This window comes from Alexandromys fortis, unplaced genomic scaffold (genome assembly GCF_014885135.2).
Source record: "Alexandromys fortis isolate MF-2015 unplaced genomic scaffold, M_Fortis_MF-2015_v1.1 scaffold_199, whole genome shotgun sequence".
In the NCBI taxonomy this organism is placed as follows: Eukaryota; Metazoa; Chordata; class Mammalia; order Rodentia; family Cricetidae; genus Alexandromys; species Alexandromys fortis.
Window position 1 is genome coordinate 2639594 of NW_026068074.1, and position 14422 is coordinate 2654015.

General features: G+C 51.3%; 2 protein-coding genes across 7 annotated transcripts; one reads left to right on the top strand and one right to left on the bottom strand.

Moving 5' to 3' along the window:
• Positions 1-244: 244 nt before the first annotated feature.
• Positions 245-8383, bottom strand: Sh2b1 (SH2B adaptor protein 1). Of its 6 annotated transcripts, none has more exons than XM_050121569.1 (10): positions 7995-8151; positions 5107-6137; positions 4731-4836; positions 4452-4539; positions 4167-4342; positions 2362-2565; positions 1982-2193; positions 1716-1884; positions 1198-1297; positions 867-1021 (listed from the first exon to the last, which is right to left on the bottom strand). In XM_050121569.1, exons 2-10 carry the CDS (start codon positions 6046-6048, stop codon positions 1003-1005), a joined length of 2016 nt encoding a protein of 671 aa, XP_049977526.1. In that variant the 5' UTR covers positions 6049-6137; positions 7995-8151; the 3' UTR covers positions 867-1002. The 6 variants fall into 6 exon arrangements, with proteins under 6 accessions (XP_049977523.1, XP_049977521.1, XP_049977522.1 ...); XM_050121568.1 differs by having other exon boundaries at positions 873-1021; positions 1666-1884; XM_050121566.1 differs by lacking the exons at positions 1198-1297; positions 7995-8151 and adding an exon at positions 8194-8383 and having other exon boundaries at positions 245-1021.
• LOC126488265 (uncharacterized) lies at positions 7054-8224 on the top strand. Its single transcript, XM_050121633.1, has 4 exons — positions 7054-7073; positions 7433-7678; positions 7787-7935; positions 8019-8224. Exons 1-4 carry the CDS (start codon positions 7054-7056, stop codon positions 8222-8224), a joined length of 621 nt encoding a protein of 206 aa, XP_049977590.1.
• Positions 8384-14422: the final 6039 nt, after the last annotated feature.

The following is a 14422-nucleotide window of genomic DNA, read 5'->3' on the forward strand; positions in this document are numbered from 1 at the left end:
GGGTTTGGGTTTTTTTTTTTGTTTTTTGTTTTTGATTTTTCAAGATAGGGTTTCTCTGTAGCTTTGGAGCTTGTCCTGGAACTCATTCTGTAGACCGTTCTGTAGTTCTTGAACTCACAGAGATCCACCTGTCTCTGCTTCCCGAGTGCTGGGATTAAAGGCGTGTGCCACCACTGCCTGGCCACTGGAGACAATTTTATTCACCTGCCCCAGGTCCCACTCCAAACACTAGCCACAGCCATCATAATGGAACTAAGATAAACCCTTTATTTATTTATGCTTTTCCATTTTGTTTAAAACAACAACAACAACCTTAATATAACTGACAGCCCTTCCCCCTCACCCTTGCTTGGGTTGGGGGTTATTAGTGGGGAAATAGCCCCCAAGGATGGGGCTGACCATGAGAGCCCCTCAGGGAGGTAATGGAGCCCAAGTCCTTGGCCTCGGGGCAAGGGCACCTGTAGTGTAATAACTGGGGACTTAACAGGGCTCTTGAACCTCTACTTGTACCAACATATGTGCCCTTGGATGACAAGGGTCAGGAAGCATGTGGGGAGGGGACTCCCACTTTCCTCAGTGTCCCTACCCAGCCCAGTCTCACAACTTAAGGCTGGGAGCAGGAAAATGGAGGGTGGGCAGGTATCTCACACAAAGGAGTACTGATTATTAATGGCTCGGGGGTGGCCCCCTTCTTCTCCATTGCCCCCTAGTGGTAGCTGCTGGAGCTGGACCATTAGGGACACCCCCAAGTCTCCACCAGTGCCAGCGCCACCCTGAGCCTCAGTGCCAGGTGCTATGGCCTCTTCCAATTCAACCATGGGGACCAGCTCAGCCATGGGGACCAGCTCTTCCTGGACCCCTCCACCGCCCGCTTTCTCTTTCTCTTGCCTCTCTTTGGCTGCTGCGGCTGTGGTGGCCGCCACTTCTGGCGCCCCCGACGCCTCTTCTGCCCCAGGATGTGGGGGATCTGTCCATGGAGGGGGTTCAGGGGGCTGGGTTGGGTCACGGGAGGTGTTCCGTTCTGGATAGGAATGGTAAGAAGACACACTGATTGTGGAAGGAAGTGAGTTCTTGTGGTGGCCTCCCCTTTGCTCGTCCTCCCCAAGGAGCCATGTGCTATCTCCCATGTCCCATCTCCTGAGCAACCCCCCTCCATGGAAGATGGATCATGGGCGGCGGTGAGAGGACCACACTTACACACAGTCACTCGCTCCGAAGGGCAGGAGGGTGGAGGAGGCATCGGGGTAGCATCGGTCGCCCTCGCACACCCCTGCATGGCTCCCAGCCTGCTCCCGGCCTGGGGGGGAGGGGCAACGTGGGGATAGATGGGATGGTGGGGTGGGGGAAAGTGAGAGATCAGACAGGGACATCAGACATCAAGGGAGGAAGGAGGGGGAACAGACCACGAATCCCCCAAAAGGTCAAAGACAAGGCCAAGGAGGATGGATGGAGGAGACAGACAGTGATGGAGCGGGAGGATCCGATGGAATGGGAATGCACCACCCGACTCTACCACCCGAGGCCCCATGAGGAGCCTCTGCCTGCCTGCATCCTGTCAGCCTTCCATAGTCCCTGCAGGCCCCTGCCCAGGTGCCTCGACTGCCCTGTTCCCCACTACCAGGGCCTCTCCTCCAACCCCCCACCCCGTCTTCCTGGCACACACACCTCACTTCTTGGGTGCACGGGCACCTCCTCCCCTGCAGACCTCTGCTCACCCTGCTGCCGCTGGGAGGGCACATAGCTGACAAGGACAACATCACTGGAGCCTCCAGACTCCAGAGGGATGGGATGCACCCGGAAGTGCTCAAGCATATCGAAAATGGACTGGAACCACAGATGTTGGACCCGGCACTGACCCTCCTCGTTCAGTGACAAACGCAGGTGCTGAGGGCAGGATGAGCAAGTAAGGTGGGAGCTCCCAGGACAAGGGCTCTTCCAGATCCACCCAGCGCTGCCCGACAGAGTTCCCCAGACCACTCACCTTGGCCTTGCCCTGGAAGTTGAAAGTGAGGACATATTCACCACGTCTTGTCTCACTCTGACGTACCAGGAAGACACCATGGGAGCCAGTGCCTCCTTCCAGCACTAACTGGGCAGCCTTGAGTCGAGAGAGCATGCCATGGAACCAAGGATATCCTGAGAGGGGCTGATCCCCCTCAGCTCCCTCGGACTCTCCCTGGAACAGGAATGACCCTGCAGGAGGAGAGAGAGGGGAAACCAGCTGTCAGAGGTTTCTTCCTAACCTTGTTTTCCCCTTGAGATGCCTCCTTCCCAGACAGGTCACTAGTTGCTCCTGGGTTTGACCCCTCCAGTTCCAATTCAGGACCACAAACCAAAGATAGATACACATGCACCTAATACCTGTGGCTGCTTCTGGAGTATCCAGGGGTGGGTAGGGGGTTGAGAGGGGATGAACTGTCCCTGCTGGGGGTCCCTCCTCAATGGGAATGCGAGGGGGCAATTCCGGAGGAAGCAGTTCCATTGAGTCAAAGTGGGAGGCAGCAATGGAGGCAGAGCTAGGGGAGAAGGACGCTGACGGCCGGTCAGAAAGGCCTCCATAAGCCCCTGAAAGAAAATGGAAGAGGTCGAACTTGAGAACGCCACAGGTTCCTCTCCTAGATGCCTGGGCTCCTACCATCTCCCAGTTGGCTGTCCACTTGTGTGCCCAGCCCCCGCACACCTCTAGAGGACTGACCCTGATGGATTTTTTACGATGGTTCTGACTTACACTGCTTGCACTGCTGAGAGACCATGGTTATTTCGAGGAGGTCCTAGAATCCAAATGTCCCTATGTCTTTTCTGAATCAACAGCTGAAAGATTATTGCAATGGTTGGTAGGGTGAGGGATAGAAGCCCTGAAAAATGTCCATGTTAGAAAGGAGCCCTCTCAGACTAGGATAGAAAACTACCGACTTGAAGCACATCAAAAACTCTTGTCATGAGGTACACTCCTGTACTGAGCTCTCAGAAGGCTGAGGCTGAGGCTTGCAGGTCAGCCTAAAGCACACATAAGAGTTGGGAACACACTTCCGCGACAGAGTGCTTGCCTACCAAGACCAAAGTCCTGGTTCAGTCATCACTGACAAAAGGGGAAAAATCCTCTTTCCCATTAACCCTTTAGGCTGAATCAACTTGGTTTTTACTTTTACTCCCCGTGAGTTTTTTCCTTTAGTCACGTTAGCCTATGTACTTTTCATGGATCTGGTGCTCCATTCTCTTCCCTCACCTCCGTGTAGCATCCTGTCTATTCTATTTCCTTGTTCTCTTCCTCCTGACTTCCCAAGATGCTCCTGGCACGGGCTGCTCAGAGGACACTAAGCAGACTCCTCATTTTGGAGACCCGCTTTTTATTGGAAATAAGGTCTTACCAATTCAGCTACAGAGAACCCAAGGAGACCAAAGACCCCTTTGAAATATCTGAGTTCTCCATCCACTCCAAAGCCTAGCATGCAGCCAGTGATATACTAGGGCCTAACTGAACATCTGCCAAACCTCAGGCCTAAGCCAGCAGACATATCACCATATCGCTTAGAAAACAGGCATGTCAGGAACTAGGTTAGCATAGCCCATCTTTGTCAGAAACCTCAGGAAATCCATTTCCGCCCTGTGGTCTTAGCTACTTGCAATCTGATGTAAGGGCTACACTAGCTCTAGCAATCCCTATCTAAGAGAGCTCTTTTGCTGACTGAATGCAGCTTGAGTACCAGGCACTGTGAAGCTGAAACTCAAAACCAAGGGTCAGGAGAAAAGGGTAAAGTGGAAGCAGAGTCTAGAAGGTGAGTTAGGCCAGACAGATATATATCTTTCTGAATACATGAGTGTTACATCAGACTAAAAGAAAAAGTGCAAAGGCCACTGACATGCTGAGATGCACGACCAGACTCAAACAGGTGTCCACAAGGAACTCTGGAAGCCCACAGAAGAGAACGCACAGACATGCGGCAGCCTGCAGGCTTGCGGAAAAGTCAAAGGGCTGAGTGAAAGAGGTTGGAGAGGGGTTTGGTGGAGCCCATGCACAGCGGTGATAGTAATGGGGCTAAATGGCCAGCAATGACGTAATAGCACATGGTATGCCCAGAGACAAGATACAAGCAGTCAGTAGGCTGTCGGTAGAGCAGCTAGGAAGTAAGAGCCTGGCCCAGTGGCTCTCGAAGGCTCTACCTTACCCTGCGACAGGCGGTCGTTACTCTCGCTGGCTCCCAGCAGCAGATCCTGGCTGGGCAGACTCTCTGAATGATTCAGGCAGGGCAACTCCAGGCTGTCTGTGTTATCCTTTGTGAGGAAGGAGGTCCCGGGGGCCAGGGGAAGGGTCATGGGACGGGGGCTGATAGCAGGGCAGGGTCTACAAAGACAGGGAAAGTGGTGCTGGGGAGAAAATCACCAGGAGAAAGACACAGGCTGCTCCCCTACCCACCTCCAGATCCCCTCCAGCACAGAAGCAAGCTTCTTACCCAGGGCTTAGGCACTCCTGGATGTCAGACACCCAGGCCTTCACATGAAGTGCATCAGTCGTCTCCAAAATGTACTCTGAAGGGCCTTCTACCTACAGGGCCAAGAGGTGGGGCTTCAGCCAGAGCAGGGGGTAGGAGGCCTACAGGTCATACCCCAGAGCCGCAAGCACAGACTCAAAGCCTGTCCTGACATATATTCATCCTGCTGCCAAAGACACGTGCCTAAATCTGTCAAGAGCATTCTCAAGCACAAACACGCTCTGGGGACAGAGCTTAGACCTACCTTAACCACAAACGTGTTCTCCCTGTCTGGCATCTCTAGGGCTGTGGCTGTGCGGACATCAGTGATAGTAGAGCAGGGAATGCTGAGTCGGGGCCGGGAAGCCTAGGTGGGAAAGGGAATAAGAATCGGTCTTTTAGTGTGGCCAAGGCCAGCTGCTCCCCGCTCCGTGCATCCACCTTTCCGGCCTAGGAGAGGTGAAATAGTTAATAGCTGTTTGGTCCACCAAAGACAATTGACTTGAGCCCACAGTTAGCGCTAAATCCCGGGCGGCAACATTGAGTACGTGGGCTTCCAACACCACGGCTATCTACAGAGCCGCACAACCTCTTCAGCCACTGTCACTTCCGGCCACCCACTCTCCTGTGGACTCACCTTGGGTGGTACGAAGAACTCCAAGCGACTTCCTCCTCCTCCTTCTCCTTCACTTCGGAGCAGTAGGCGACACTTCTGCCACTGAGGCTGCCCTCCTCCCCCTGAGGTCAGCCCAGCTGCCCCTCCTCCACGACCCACTCCTGCTGGGTCAGGGGCAGCTTCTTCAGCCCCCATGAAACTGAGCAGCTCTTCTCTCTGTACCATTCCTGCTCCGTCTTTCAAGGCTCCCCCTCCACGGCTCAGTCTCAGCCTCTCAAAGCGGTGAGTCCATCTCTCCCCAGGGGATGTGCCATCACTAGCCAGTCCCCTACCAACTGTCCCAGCACCACCAGAGGAGTTGGAGTTGCTGTTTCCACCTAGGACTGGAGGGCCTGCTGTGGTCTCCAGAGGCCCAGTTGGGGAGGAAGAGTCAACGGCCCCCCGCCACTGCAGGATGCCTCGTACAGAGCCTCTGACCGAGCGACCCACTGAACGTAGGGAAAAGCGTTTCTTGAGTTTCGGCTTTGAGGACGTTGTAGAGGAGGAAGAGACTGAGGAAGGAAGGGGGCCAGCTAGGTCCTCCGAAGATCGAGATGGGCCCAACACAGCCAAGGGCCCACCCACCCTGCAGCTTTCAATGGACAAGTCATGCAGTGGTGCAGTCTCCACACCAGGGCTCAGTGGGGCCAAGACAGGTGGGGAGAGTGAGCCCGAGGCCCGGGCCACCTCAGCTTCGAAGTGCTGCAGGAATAACTCAGCGAAACGGCCAGAAAAGGCAGCTTCTGCTCCAGGCTCTGCATACTGTGGGTGGGAGGCCAGGTAGAGGCGAAAACGGCGGGCAAGATCCAGGGCAGCGGCCCTTGCATGGGACTCACAGAACTCTTGCCAACTTGGGGGAGGGGGTGGTGGCAGCGCTGGCGGAGAAGGGAAGGCCCCATCCTCCGGGGAAGGGGCACCATTCATGATGGGCCCCAGGAGAAGGACAACGGCAGCCTGTGAGGAGGGGCAGCAAAGGAGAAAGTGGCCAGAAGACACGGGGTGAACGGCAACAGCTGTAGAAGGAAGAAAAAAGCATATATATTGAGTCACTGCACAGGTGAGATTGGGGTGTGTCCCGGCCCAAGCTAGGAACTCCCACCCAGATTCCTCAGGGGCAACAGAAGAAGAGAACTAAACTGCTTGGCCCTCGTCAAGATCCACACCCCACATATACTTCAGGGATAAGGGATGTCCAGCCCAATGTCCACCCTGCATCTTTCCTGCTGCCTTTGCTACCACTCCCTCTGCTGTGGAATCCAGGAAAGAGAGGACCTTACAGATCACCACTGTCCCTTCTCAAGCAAAGCCTTCCCTAACTACCACACACTTTCCACAAGGTCATTTTACCATTCCCTGGAAAACTCAATAACCTCTTCGGATGAGGAAAGAGAGACATCAAACAAATTCCAGAATTCAGAGTCAACTGTGTTTTCCACTGCATAGGTCTAGTCTCCAGGAGCTGGCTGGACCAGCCTCAACCACAGCTCCTATTGCTCTGTTCTCAGGGGGCCAACGGGATGCAGAGATTACAGAGCTTGGAGACCTCGCTTCCTAGGCCCAATGATTGTCTTCAAAGCGGATCCTACAACCCAGCACTTAAGCCCTGTATGGAGCTTCAGAGTGTCTAAAGACCAACCCCTGAGTTGCCCCCTTTAGTCTAGGGCTGCCTGGCATAGGAGCACTAGAGAAAAAGAGATGGTGTGTTGGTTGAGGGCAAGTCTTTACTGGCCACATAAGTAAAGCATCATCACAAGAAGCTGGGGCTCAAGACTTTCTCTCTCTGGGGAATATGCCCTAAAGCCTGTAAGACCCGGTGAAGCCCAGCTCAGCCCACCCGTTAGCTGTGTGCACCCAGCTTCTGCATGTGTGAAACATAGCTAGTAATCTCTACCTGCTACAGCTGTCAGGAGACATGAAATGACAGGGTACATGTCTGTGCTCGACACAAAGTAAGCACACAAGACACAACTGTCCTCTTCACGATGTCTTTGGGGGAGAACAGTATTATATGGGTCCTGCTGGCTCTAAGAGAAACTAGAGGGGACAGCTTCTGATGGTGTCACAACTCAGTCACCACGGGAAAGTGGCAGAGATAGGCATGAAATTTACAACCAATGGCTCTTTGGTGAGTGGTCCTGCCCTATGAGAGAAGACAAGATGACTGCCCAGGACAGCTCAGGGAAGTCTCCCCAAACTACCAGTGATGCCCATCTCCTGATCAAACCCACAACCAAGGCTGTAAGTCAGAGACCCTCCTCCCTATCCTCTTTGGCCTAAGCCCTACACACTCCGGTGGCCCCAACCACAGGGACAACTCCAAACCAGGGAGTAGCTGCCAGGAGATGCGGGAGTCACAGAGCACAGGGGAACCGGGCCAAGAGGTGCAGGCACAGCAGAGACAGTCCCCAGCCAGAGGCTACCGCGGCTCACACAGGCCCACCCAGCCCTCGGCACCATTGGCCGACCCAGCCCCCTTCAGGCCCGCTGACCCTGCGGTTCCTGGACTGGTGACTCAGTTTCTCTTCTGCCAAGAAGGCTCAGTCACAATTTCCCGGTGCACCTGCCTCTTGGCTTAGTTCTGACATTCCAGAAGGGCGGGTGGCGGAGGGTGCAGGCTGCGCTCCACGGTTGGACCCTTCAGGCCCAGTGGTCAATCACTCAGACCCGATCCTAATCGCTGGACACCCTCCACATACCCCGAGGCCGGAGACTCCGGGGGACGAGCCCTATCTGCTGCCCTCTCCGGAGCCAAGCACCCCTCCAGCTCCGAACCCCCACGCCCACCCCCGCCCAGGTTCCTCAGGCACCAGGGTCGAGTCCCGGAGAGAATAGAGACACTTGAATAGGGGGGGTTCCGGTTCCGGTCCCACCTGCATCTCGGTCCCCGCGCTCAGCTCCGGCGGCGGCGGTGGCGGCGGCGGCGGCCGCAGCTCCCGCTCCCTGTGCCCCCCGCCTCCGCGACGAGCTTTCAGCACGCGCTTCTGCGCAGGCGCCGGGACGGGTTTTCCCGACGCGGAAGGAAGCGACCATAGAGAAGAGCAGAGAGAGGGAGGGCACCTACGTGCTCACTTCCGCCATCGTTCTCGGCGCAGAACTTTGAGGCACTAGCCTGACGCGGGTCTCACCGAACTCCGTGGCCTCTGCAGTTGTAACTAAAAGAGATCACTGAGACAACTGTGGGAAGGAGTTGGGTCCCGGCCGATCATCCTCTGAAGCGAATTCGAGGCAAAGGCGAGAAGGCAACCATAGAGAAGGCACCTGAGCGGAGAGAGTAGCCGCCCAGTACGGGGAATCAGCGAGATGATAAAGCTCTTTGAAGAGCTGGCTGCAGCCTAGAGCGCCTGGCCCTGCACTGAGGGGGACACGGACACCGCCCCCAGGGAGTTGGGCGACCGAAGAACCGGTGACCTTGGGAAGCCGAAAGAGCGGGTGAAACCTGAACTTACAACCTTGGCTTTTCAGAGGAAAGGGACGAGGTGGTCCAGAAGGGCTCCACCTTAGGTAGGACCTAAAGATGGGGCGGCAATAGCGAGGCCAGTTTCAGACATGCTTGGGGGATATCAGGAGGTACGTGGACATAGAACTTGAAGATCAAGCGACTCTTCGCGTTACAGGGAAGAAGACCAGAGGGTACAAAACGCTGTTGAAACCTTGCGCACAAATACTCTCTAGCAATCCAGGCTCGCGCTGATCTAGCTTCACTACGGTTTTAGCAATTGAAAAAGCCGGAGTAAATTGCGATCGTTGACCGGGGCCAAAAGTTACCGCTCATCTGTAACTCACCGTCTGTGATTGTACTTTTCTCATGCATTTGTCTTCACCCACAGACCGGCTCTTGACTGTTGGTGGCAAGATAGCTTTTTGTCCGTATTCAAATAAGTCCTGATAGCTTAGTAACTTAGTTTAAGGAGCATCCCTCATTTCTGAGATCTCCGATAAAATTTCCAGAACCAGGCTAGTGAGATGACTCGGTGGATAAAAGTGCTTGTGTTTGCTCTGCAAGCCTGATGACCATAGTTCTATCCCCAGAACACACTGTAGAAAGAGAAAGGACGCTGGAAAGGTGTCTTCTGATCTCCCACATGCCTTACATGCTGTGTGTCGTAGTCCGCCCCCGCCTCCCCCATATACACATACACACAATAGTAATGATAAAAATTTAAATAAATTACGGGGCTGGGAAGAGAGCTAAATGATTAAGAGCACTAGCTGCTCTTGCAGAGGACCCAGGTTCAATCCCCAACACCCACATGGTGGTTCAGAACTGTAACTCCAGTTCCAGGGAATCGATGCCCTCTCACGACCTCCACAGGGATACACAGGCAGGTAAAACACAACTAAAATAAATAAATAAATAATATTAATTAAAAAAAAAAACTTAAGCCGGGAAGTGGTGGTTCATGCCTTTAATCCCAGCACTTGGGAGGCAGTTGGATCACTGAGTTCGAGACCAGCCTGATCTATATAGATCGAGTTTCAGGACAGTCAGGGCTACACAGAGAAACCCTGTCTTGAAAAAAGTAATTAAAAACTTCCAGAGCCAACTAGCTGACTGGATCAAGTGCCATCTTGGAACCCAGAGGCGAATGACCCAGAATATGGAGATGGGTAAGGGGCCTGTCTCACTCACATAAAGAAATGTTGATGGCTCTGTGGTTAAGAGCACTGACTGCTCTTCCAGATTCAATTCCCAACACCCACATGGCAGCTCACAGCTGTCTGTAACTCCAGTTCTAGGGGATCCAGCACTCCCATACAAACATACACTGCAGGCAAAACAATGCACTAAAAATAAATGTTTATCTAAGGGTGCCACCCCACCCGCATGGAGTTAGAAAGTCTTAGAAAAAACAAGTTCTGGCTTTTTTTCTTTTTTTTTGATTTTGTTTTGTTTTGAGACAGGGTTTTTCTGTGTAGCCCTGGCTGTGCTGGATGAGAACTCGCTCTGTTGACCACACTGGCCTTGAACTCACAGAGATCCACCTGCCTCTGCCTTCCCCTGCCTGCATGGCTTTTGTTTTTTTTTAATATTTATTTATTATGTATATAATTTTCTGTCTGTGTGTATGCCTGAAGGTCAGAAGAGGACACCAGACCTCATTACAGATGGTTGTGAGCCACCATGTGATTACTGGGAACTGAACTCAGGACCTTTGGAAGAGCAGGCAATGCTCTTAACCGCTGAGCCATCTCTCCAGCCCGGCTTTTTTTTTTTTTTAAAGATTTAAAAAAAACTTGTTATGTATATGTGTGATTTGCATGCATGTACAGTGCCCTCAGAGACCAGAAAAGGACATCAGATGCCCAGGAACTGGAGTTACTCTTGGATTTGACCACCATGTGGGTTCCAGGAATCAAACCTGGGTCCTCTGCAAGAGCATCAAGTACTCTTAACGACTGGACTTTCTCTCCAGCCCCATGGCTTAGCCAGTCTTAAATCACCCAGGCTGTAACCCAGACCATCAGCTCACAGACACCTTTGTTGGGATCTTATTACCAGGATTGTCCAACTCTTACCACTTCAAAGGAAGAGCCAATGAAGGGGTTCCCTTTCCTGTGGTCCGCAGACCATACCCTCCCTCTCCCTGTAGTTTACCTGTCCATCATCAACAACAGACATGGTTCCAGAATACAGAAGAGGAAAGGACTGTTGATAAGTTAGGATGTGTTTGGATATGTTGTGTCTAAATTGTCCCAGCTTTGGGGGGAGGGGCTGCGGGGGAGTCAAACCCAGGGCCTGGAACATACTAGATATTTAAGTTACTTCCAGCACCCAATCAAATTTCCAAAATGATTGAAATATTCTGATATTGTAGTCACTTGGTCATAGATTTGGTTTGGTATGATCAACAAACTGGTTATTTTGTATGAGGGTGATGAATCTCCTGGAGTTGGAGTTACAGACAGTCGTAAGCTGCCATGTGCGTGCTGAGAATTGAACCGTGGTCCTTTGGAAGAGCAGCCAGTGCTCTTAACCTCTGGGCCATCTCTCCAACCCCTAAACTGAAGTTTTTTGTTTGGTTGGTTTTGTTTTGATTTGATTTTCCAGATAGGGTTTCTCTGTGTAACAGTCCTAGCTGTCCTGGCAGGCTGTTCTTTGTGGGTTTGAGGTTAACCTGGTCTATGTAGCTTCAGGACAGCCAGATCTACATTGGTGAGACCCTGCCTCAGAAGAACAAAAACAAACAAACAAAAAAACAGAAACAAAAGAAAATATAGTTACCTGTAGTTAGTATAGCTACTCGATAAACAGGGGAAGAGTTCTGTGCAAGCAGGTGGAGCTATCGAGTAGAGCTGGAGTCACAGTCGGAGTTGTGCAAAGCAGCTTGCTGATCAGACATTGGACATGGAAGAGACTGGGCCCAGGGCCTCTGTAGAACAGTAAACATTTAACAGGAAGCCACAGAAGAAGAAAGCTGGGTCCTGTTTCCCAGGAACATTAGAAATGAGATCTGTGTGATTTGTTCAAAGAGGAAGAGGGGCAAAGGAGCACCCTGCCCCAAAAGTGGCTAAAAGAAACCAGGGAGCCTGGTAAGCATGTGGTGCCAGTGAGCGAACAGTTGATTTGCATCCCATAAGAGAATACAGGATATAAATTATTCCTCAGGTTTGTGCAGCCATAGGAGAGCTAGGCCTTTTGCAAATCAACCTCCCTGAGCCACTAGTCCAAGGCTGCCCTGGAAGGTGTCAGTTCCCAGGCCCTTGTGCTAAAGCAGAGGCTCCAGTAGCTGAGTGTGTCCCTCAAAATATATGAATAATATAAATTGAGCCAGGCAACATGGCTCATGCCTGTTATCCAGGCACTAGGGGAGGCTGATGGAGAAAGAATGAGATGAGTTTGAGACCAGCGTGGACTTCTGTTTTCAAGAAGTGAAGCCAGGCATAGCGGCACACAGCTTTAATCCCAGCATTCTGGAGGCAGAAGAATCAGGGCTCTGTGAGTTGGAGGCCACCCTGGTCTACATAGAAATTTCTGGGTCAACAGGAGATGCATAATAAGACTGTCTCAAAACTAACTAAATTGGGAGGCTAAAAAGATGGCTCAGCAGTTAAGAGCACTGGCTGTTCTTCCAGAGCACCTGGGTTAATTCCCAGCACCAGTATGGCAGCTCAAAGTGATCTGTAACCCCAGTTCCAGGAGATCTGACACCCTCACACAGATGTGCATGTAAAACACCAATGCACATAAAATAAAAATAAAATAATCTTTAAAAAAAAAAAACTAACTAAATTAGCTGGTTTGGCGGTTCATACCTTTAATCCCAGCAACCAGGAAGCAGAGGCAGATGGATTTCTGTGAGTTTGAGGCCAACCTGATCTATAGAGAGAGTTCTGGACAGTCAGAGCAACACAAAGAAACCCTGTCTTAACAAAACCAAACCAAACAAACAAAAAAACTAAATAAGACTAGAAAGATGATTTAAAAAAATGAGAGTAGTTGCTTTTCTTGAGGACCTGGGTTCAATTCCTGGCACCCACAAGGTGGCTCACAACCATCTGTAATTCCATATATACATACACACGGGCAAAAATACATACACATAAAATAAATACTGAAAAAAAAATCCAGGTGTGATGGTACACATCTTTAATCCCAGCAGAGGTAGGGGCAGGCAGATGGCTGTGAGTCCTTTTTGTTTGTTTGTTTTAGATTTATCATGTATATGTTAGGAATAATCTTTTTTGTTCTTTTTTTAAAATATTTATTTATTTAATTAATATGTGTACAATATTCTGTCTGTGTGTATGCCTGCAGGCCCGAAGAGGGCACCATACCCCATTACAGATGGTTGTGAACCACCATGTGGTTGCTGGGAATTGAACTCAGGACCTTTGAAAGAGCAGGCAATGCTCTTAACCTCTGAGCCATCTCTCCAGCCCCCAGGAATAATCTTAAAATAATCCTCTCCGCCAACACAAATAATTCCAATCAGACCAGATTAGACAAAATCAATGCCCATGTTTAGTGCAGCACTCCAGGGTGGCTGGAGAACATGGTAGGGGGAGAGAGAGAAACGGAGGGGGCACGCAAAACCCGAAAACCATGTGTTCTTTTTCTCGGTGGCAGCCTAAATAGCCTGTGGGAGTGGTCCTGACTCTCCCTGGGGAGGGGTCAGCGCTTGGGCCGGCTTTTCTGGAGATGGAGTCCAGACCAAGGCAACTCCCAGGGGAGGGGGCTTGAGATGGAGCTTTCTGCTTCATTGGTGCCCCAAGGATGAATGCCAGGGGCTGGGGTGATGCTTTCAACCAATCTTCCCAGACTCTTTGGATATAGGGGTGTTAGAGAGCTGGGGTCTCACTTTTAATCAAACATCCCAGAGTCCTTGGATATGGGGGCGTAGATTCAAGTCTGGCTACTTTCTGCGGGCATGGAGCAACGTGGGAGAAGGGAGAGCTGGAAGGTAGGCTCACACTTGGCGAGAAGAGTGGCTGGGATGGCACCTGGTTTACTGTCATCCTGGAGTCCTCAGGCAGCTGCTTTTTGAGGGAGATGAGAAGGCAGGTGACTAGGAGAAAAAAATATTGCTATTATTGGCCCCATGAATGGGGCTAGTCATGGAAGTCATTAACTGCCACAAAGAATGGGACAGGGAAGTGCCCTGGTTGTACAGGTGAGGCTCGGGTGTATAATTGGGACACAATAGCATTTAAAACCAGATTTTAGTTGGTAGGTGTCCTTGATCCAGGAGAGTTGGTACTGATGGTGAAGTCCTAGGAACTGGTGCGGGTGTTGGCATTGTCGGGAGAGCGCTTTGTCTTGGCCCAGGCAGCAGGAGTGACCTGTAAAATATGCTTGAAATTGGGTGGGGTTAAAATAGGCTTTGACTCGGTGGTCCCCTTTTGGAGCACATGGCCAGTAGGGTAGGGGACCCATTCACTTTTTGGTCTTTCCATTGATCAACTTGAGCTGTACAATGAGACTCTCTTCAAAATAAATAAAATGAGGACTGGAAAGATTATCACTCAGCGATTAAGAGTACTTGCTGCTCTCCCAGAAGAGCTGGGTTCAATTCCCAGTACCCATATGGTTGCTCAAAACTATAAATCCATTTCCAAGGGATCTAAACATCCTCTTCTGGCCTCTTTGAGCATGAAGCACACGCATAGTACAAACAGACATACAGGCAAAACCTATACACATAAAAATAAGTAAGTCAGACAGACATGATGCATACAGCTTTAATCCCAGCACTTGGAAGGCAGAGGCAGGTGAATCTCTATAGGTTTGAGGCTAGCCTGGTCCATATAGAAGTTTCATCCTGGACTAACTTTTTTTTTTTTTTTTTTTTTTTTTTTT

Excerpts from the sequence above, each read along its gene's own strand:
- Sh2b1 (XM_050121566.1), bottom strand. The coding sequence starts at position 6,048 with ATGAATGGTGCCCCTTCCCCGGAGGATGGGGCCTTCCCTTCTCCGCCA. Across the intron at positions 4,540-4,730 it reads CACGTTTGTGGTTAAGGTAG|AAGGCCCTTCAGAGTACATT; the intron begins GTCTAAGCTCTG and ends CCCTGTAGGTAG. Across the intron at positions 1,885-1,981 it reads ACTTCCAGGGCAAGGCCAAG|CACCTGCGTTTGTCACTGAA; the intron begins GTGAGTGGTCTG and ends TCCTGCCCTCAG.
- LOC126488265 (XM_050121633.1), top strand. The coding sequence starts at position 7,054 with ATGTCTGTGCTCGACACAAA. Across the intron at positions 7,074-7,432 it reads ATGTCTGTGCTCGACACAAA|GGACAACTCCAAACCAGGGA; the intron begins GTAAGCACACAA and ends CCCCAACCACAG. Across the intron at positions 7,679-7,786 it reads GGCTCAGTCACAATTTCCCG|ACCCGATCCTAATCGCTGGA; the intron begins GTGCACCTGCCT and ends TCAATCACTCAG.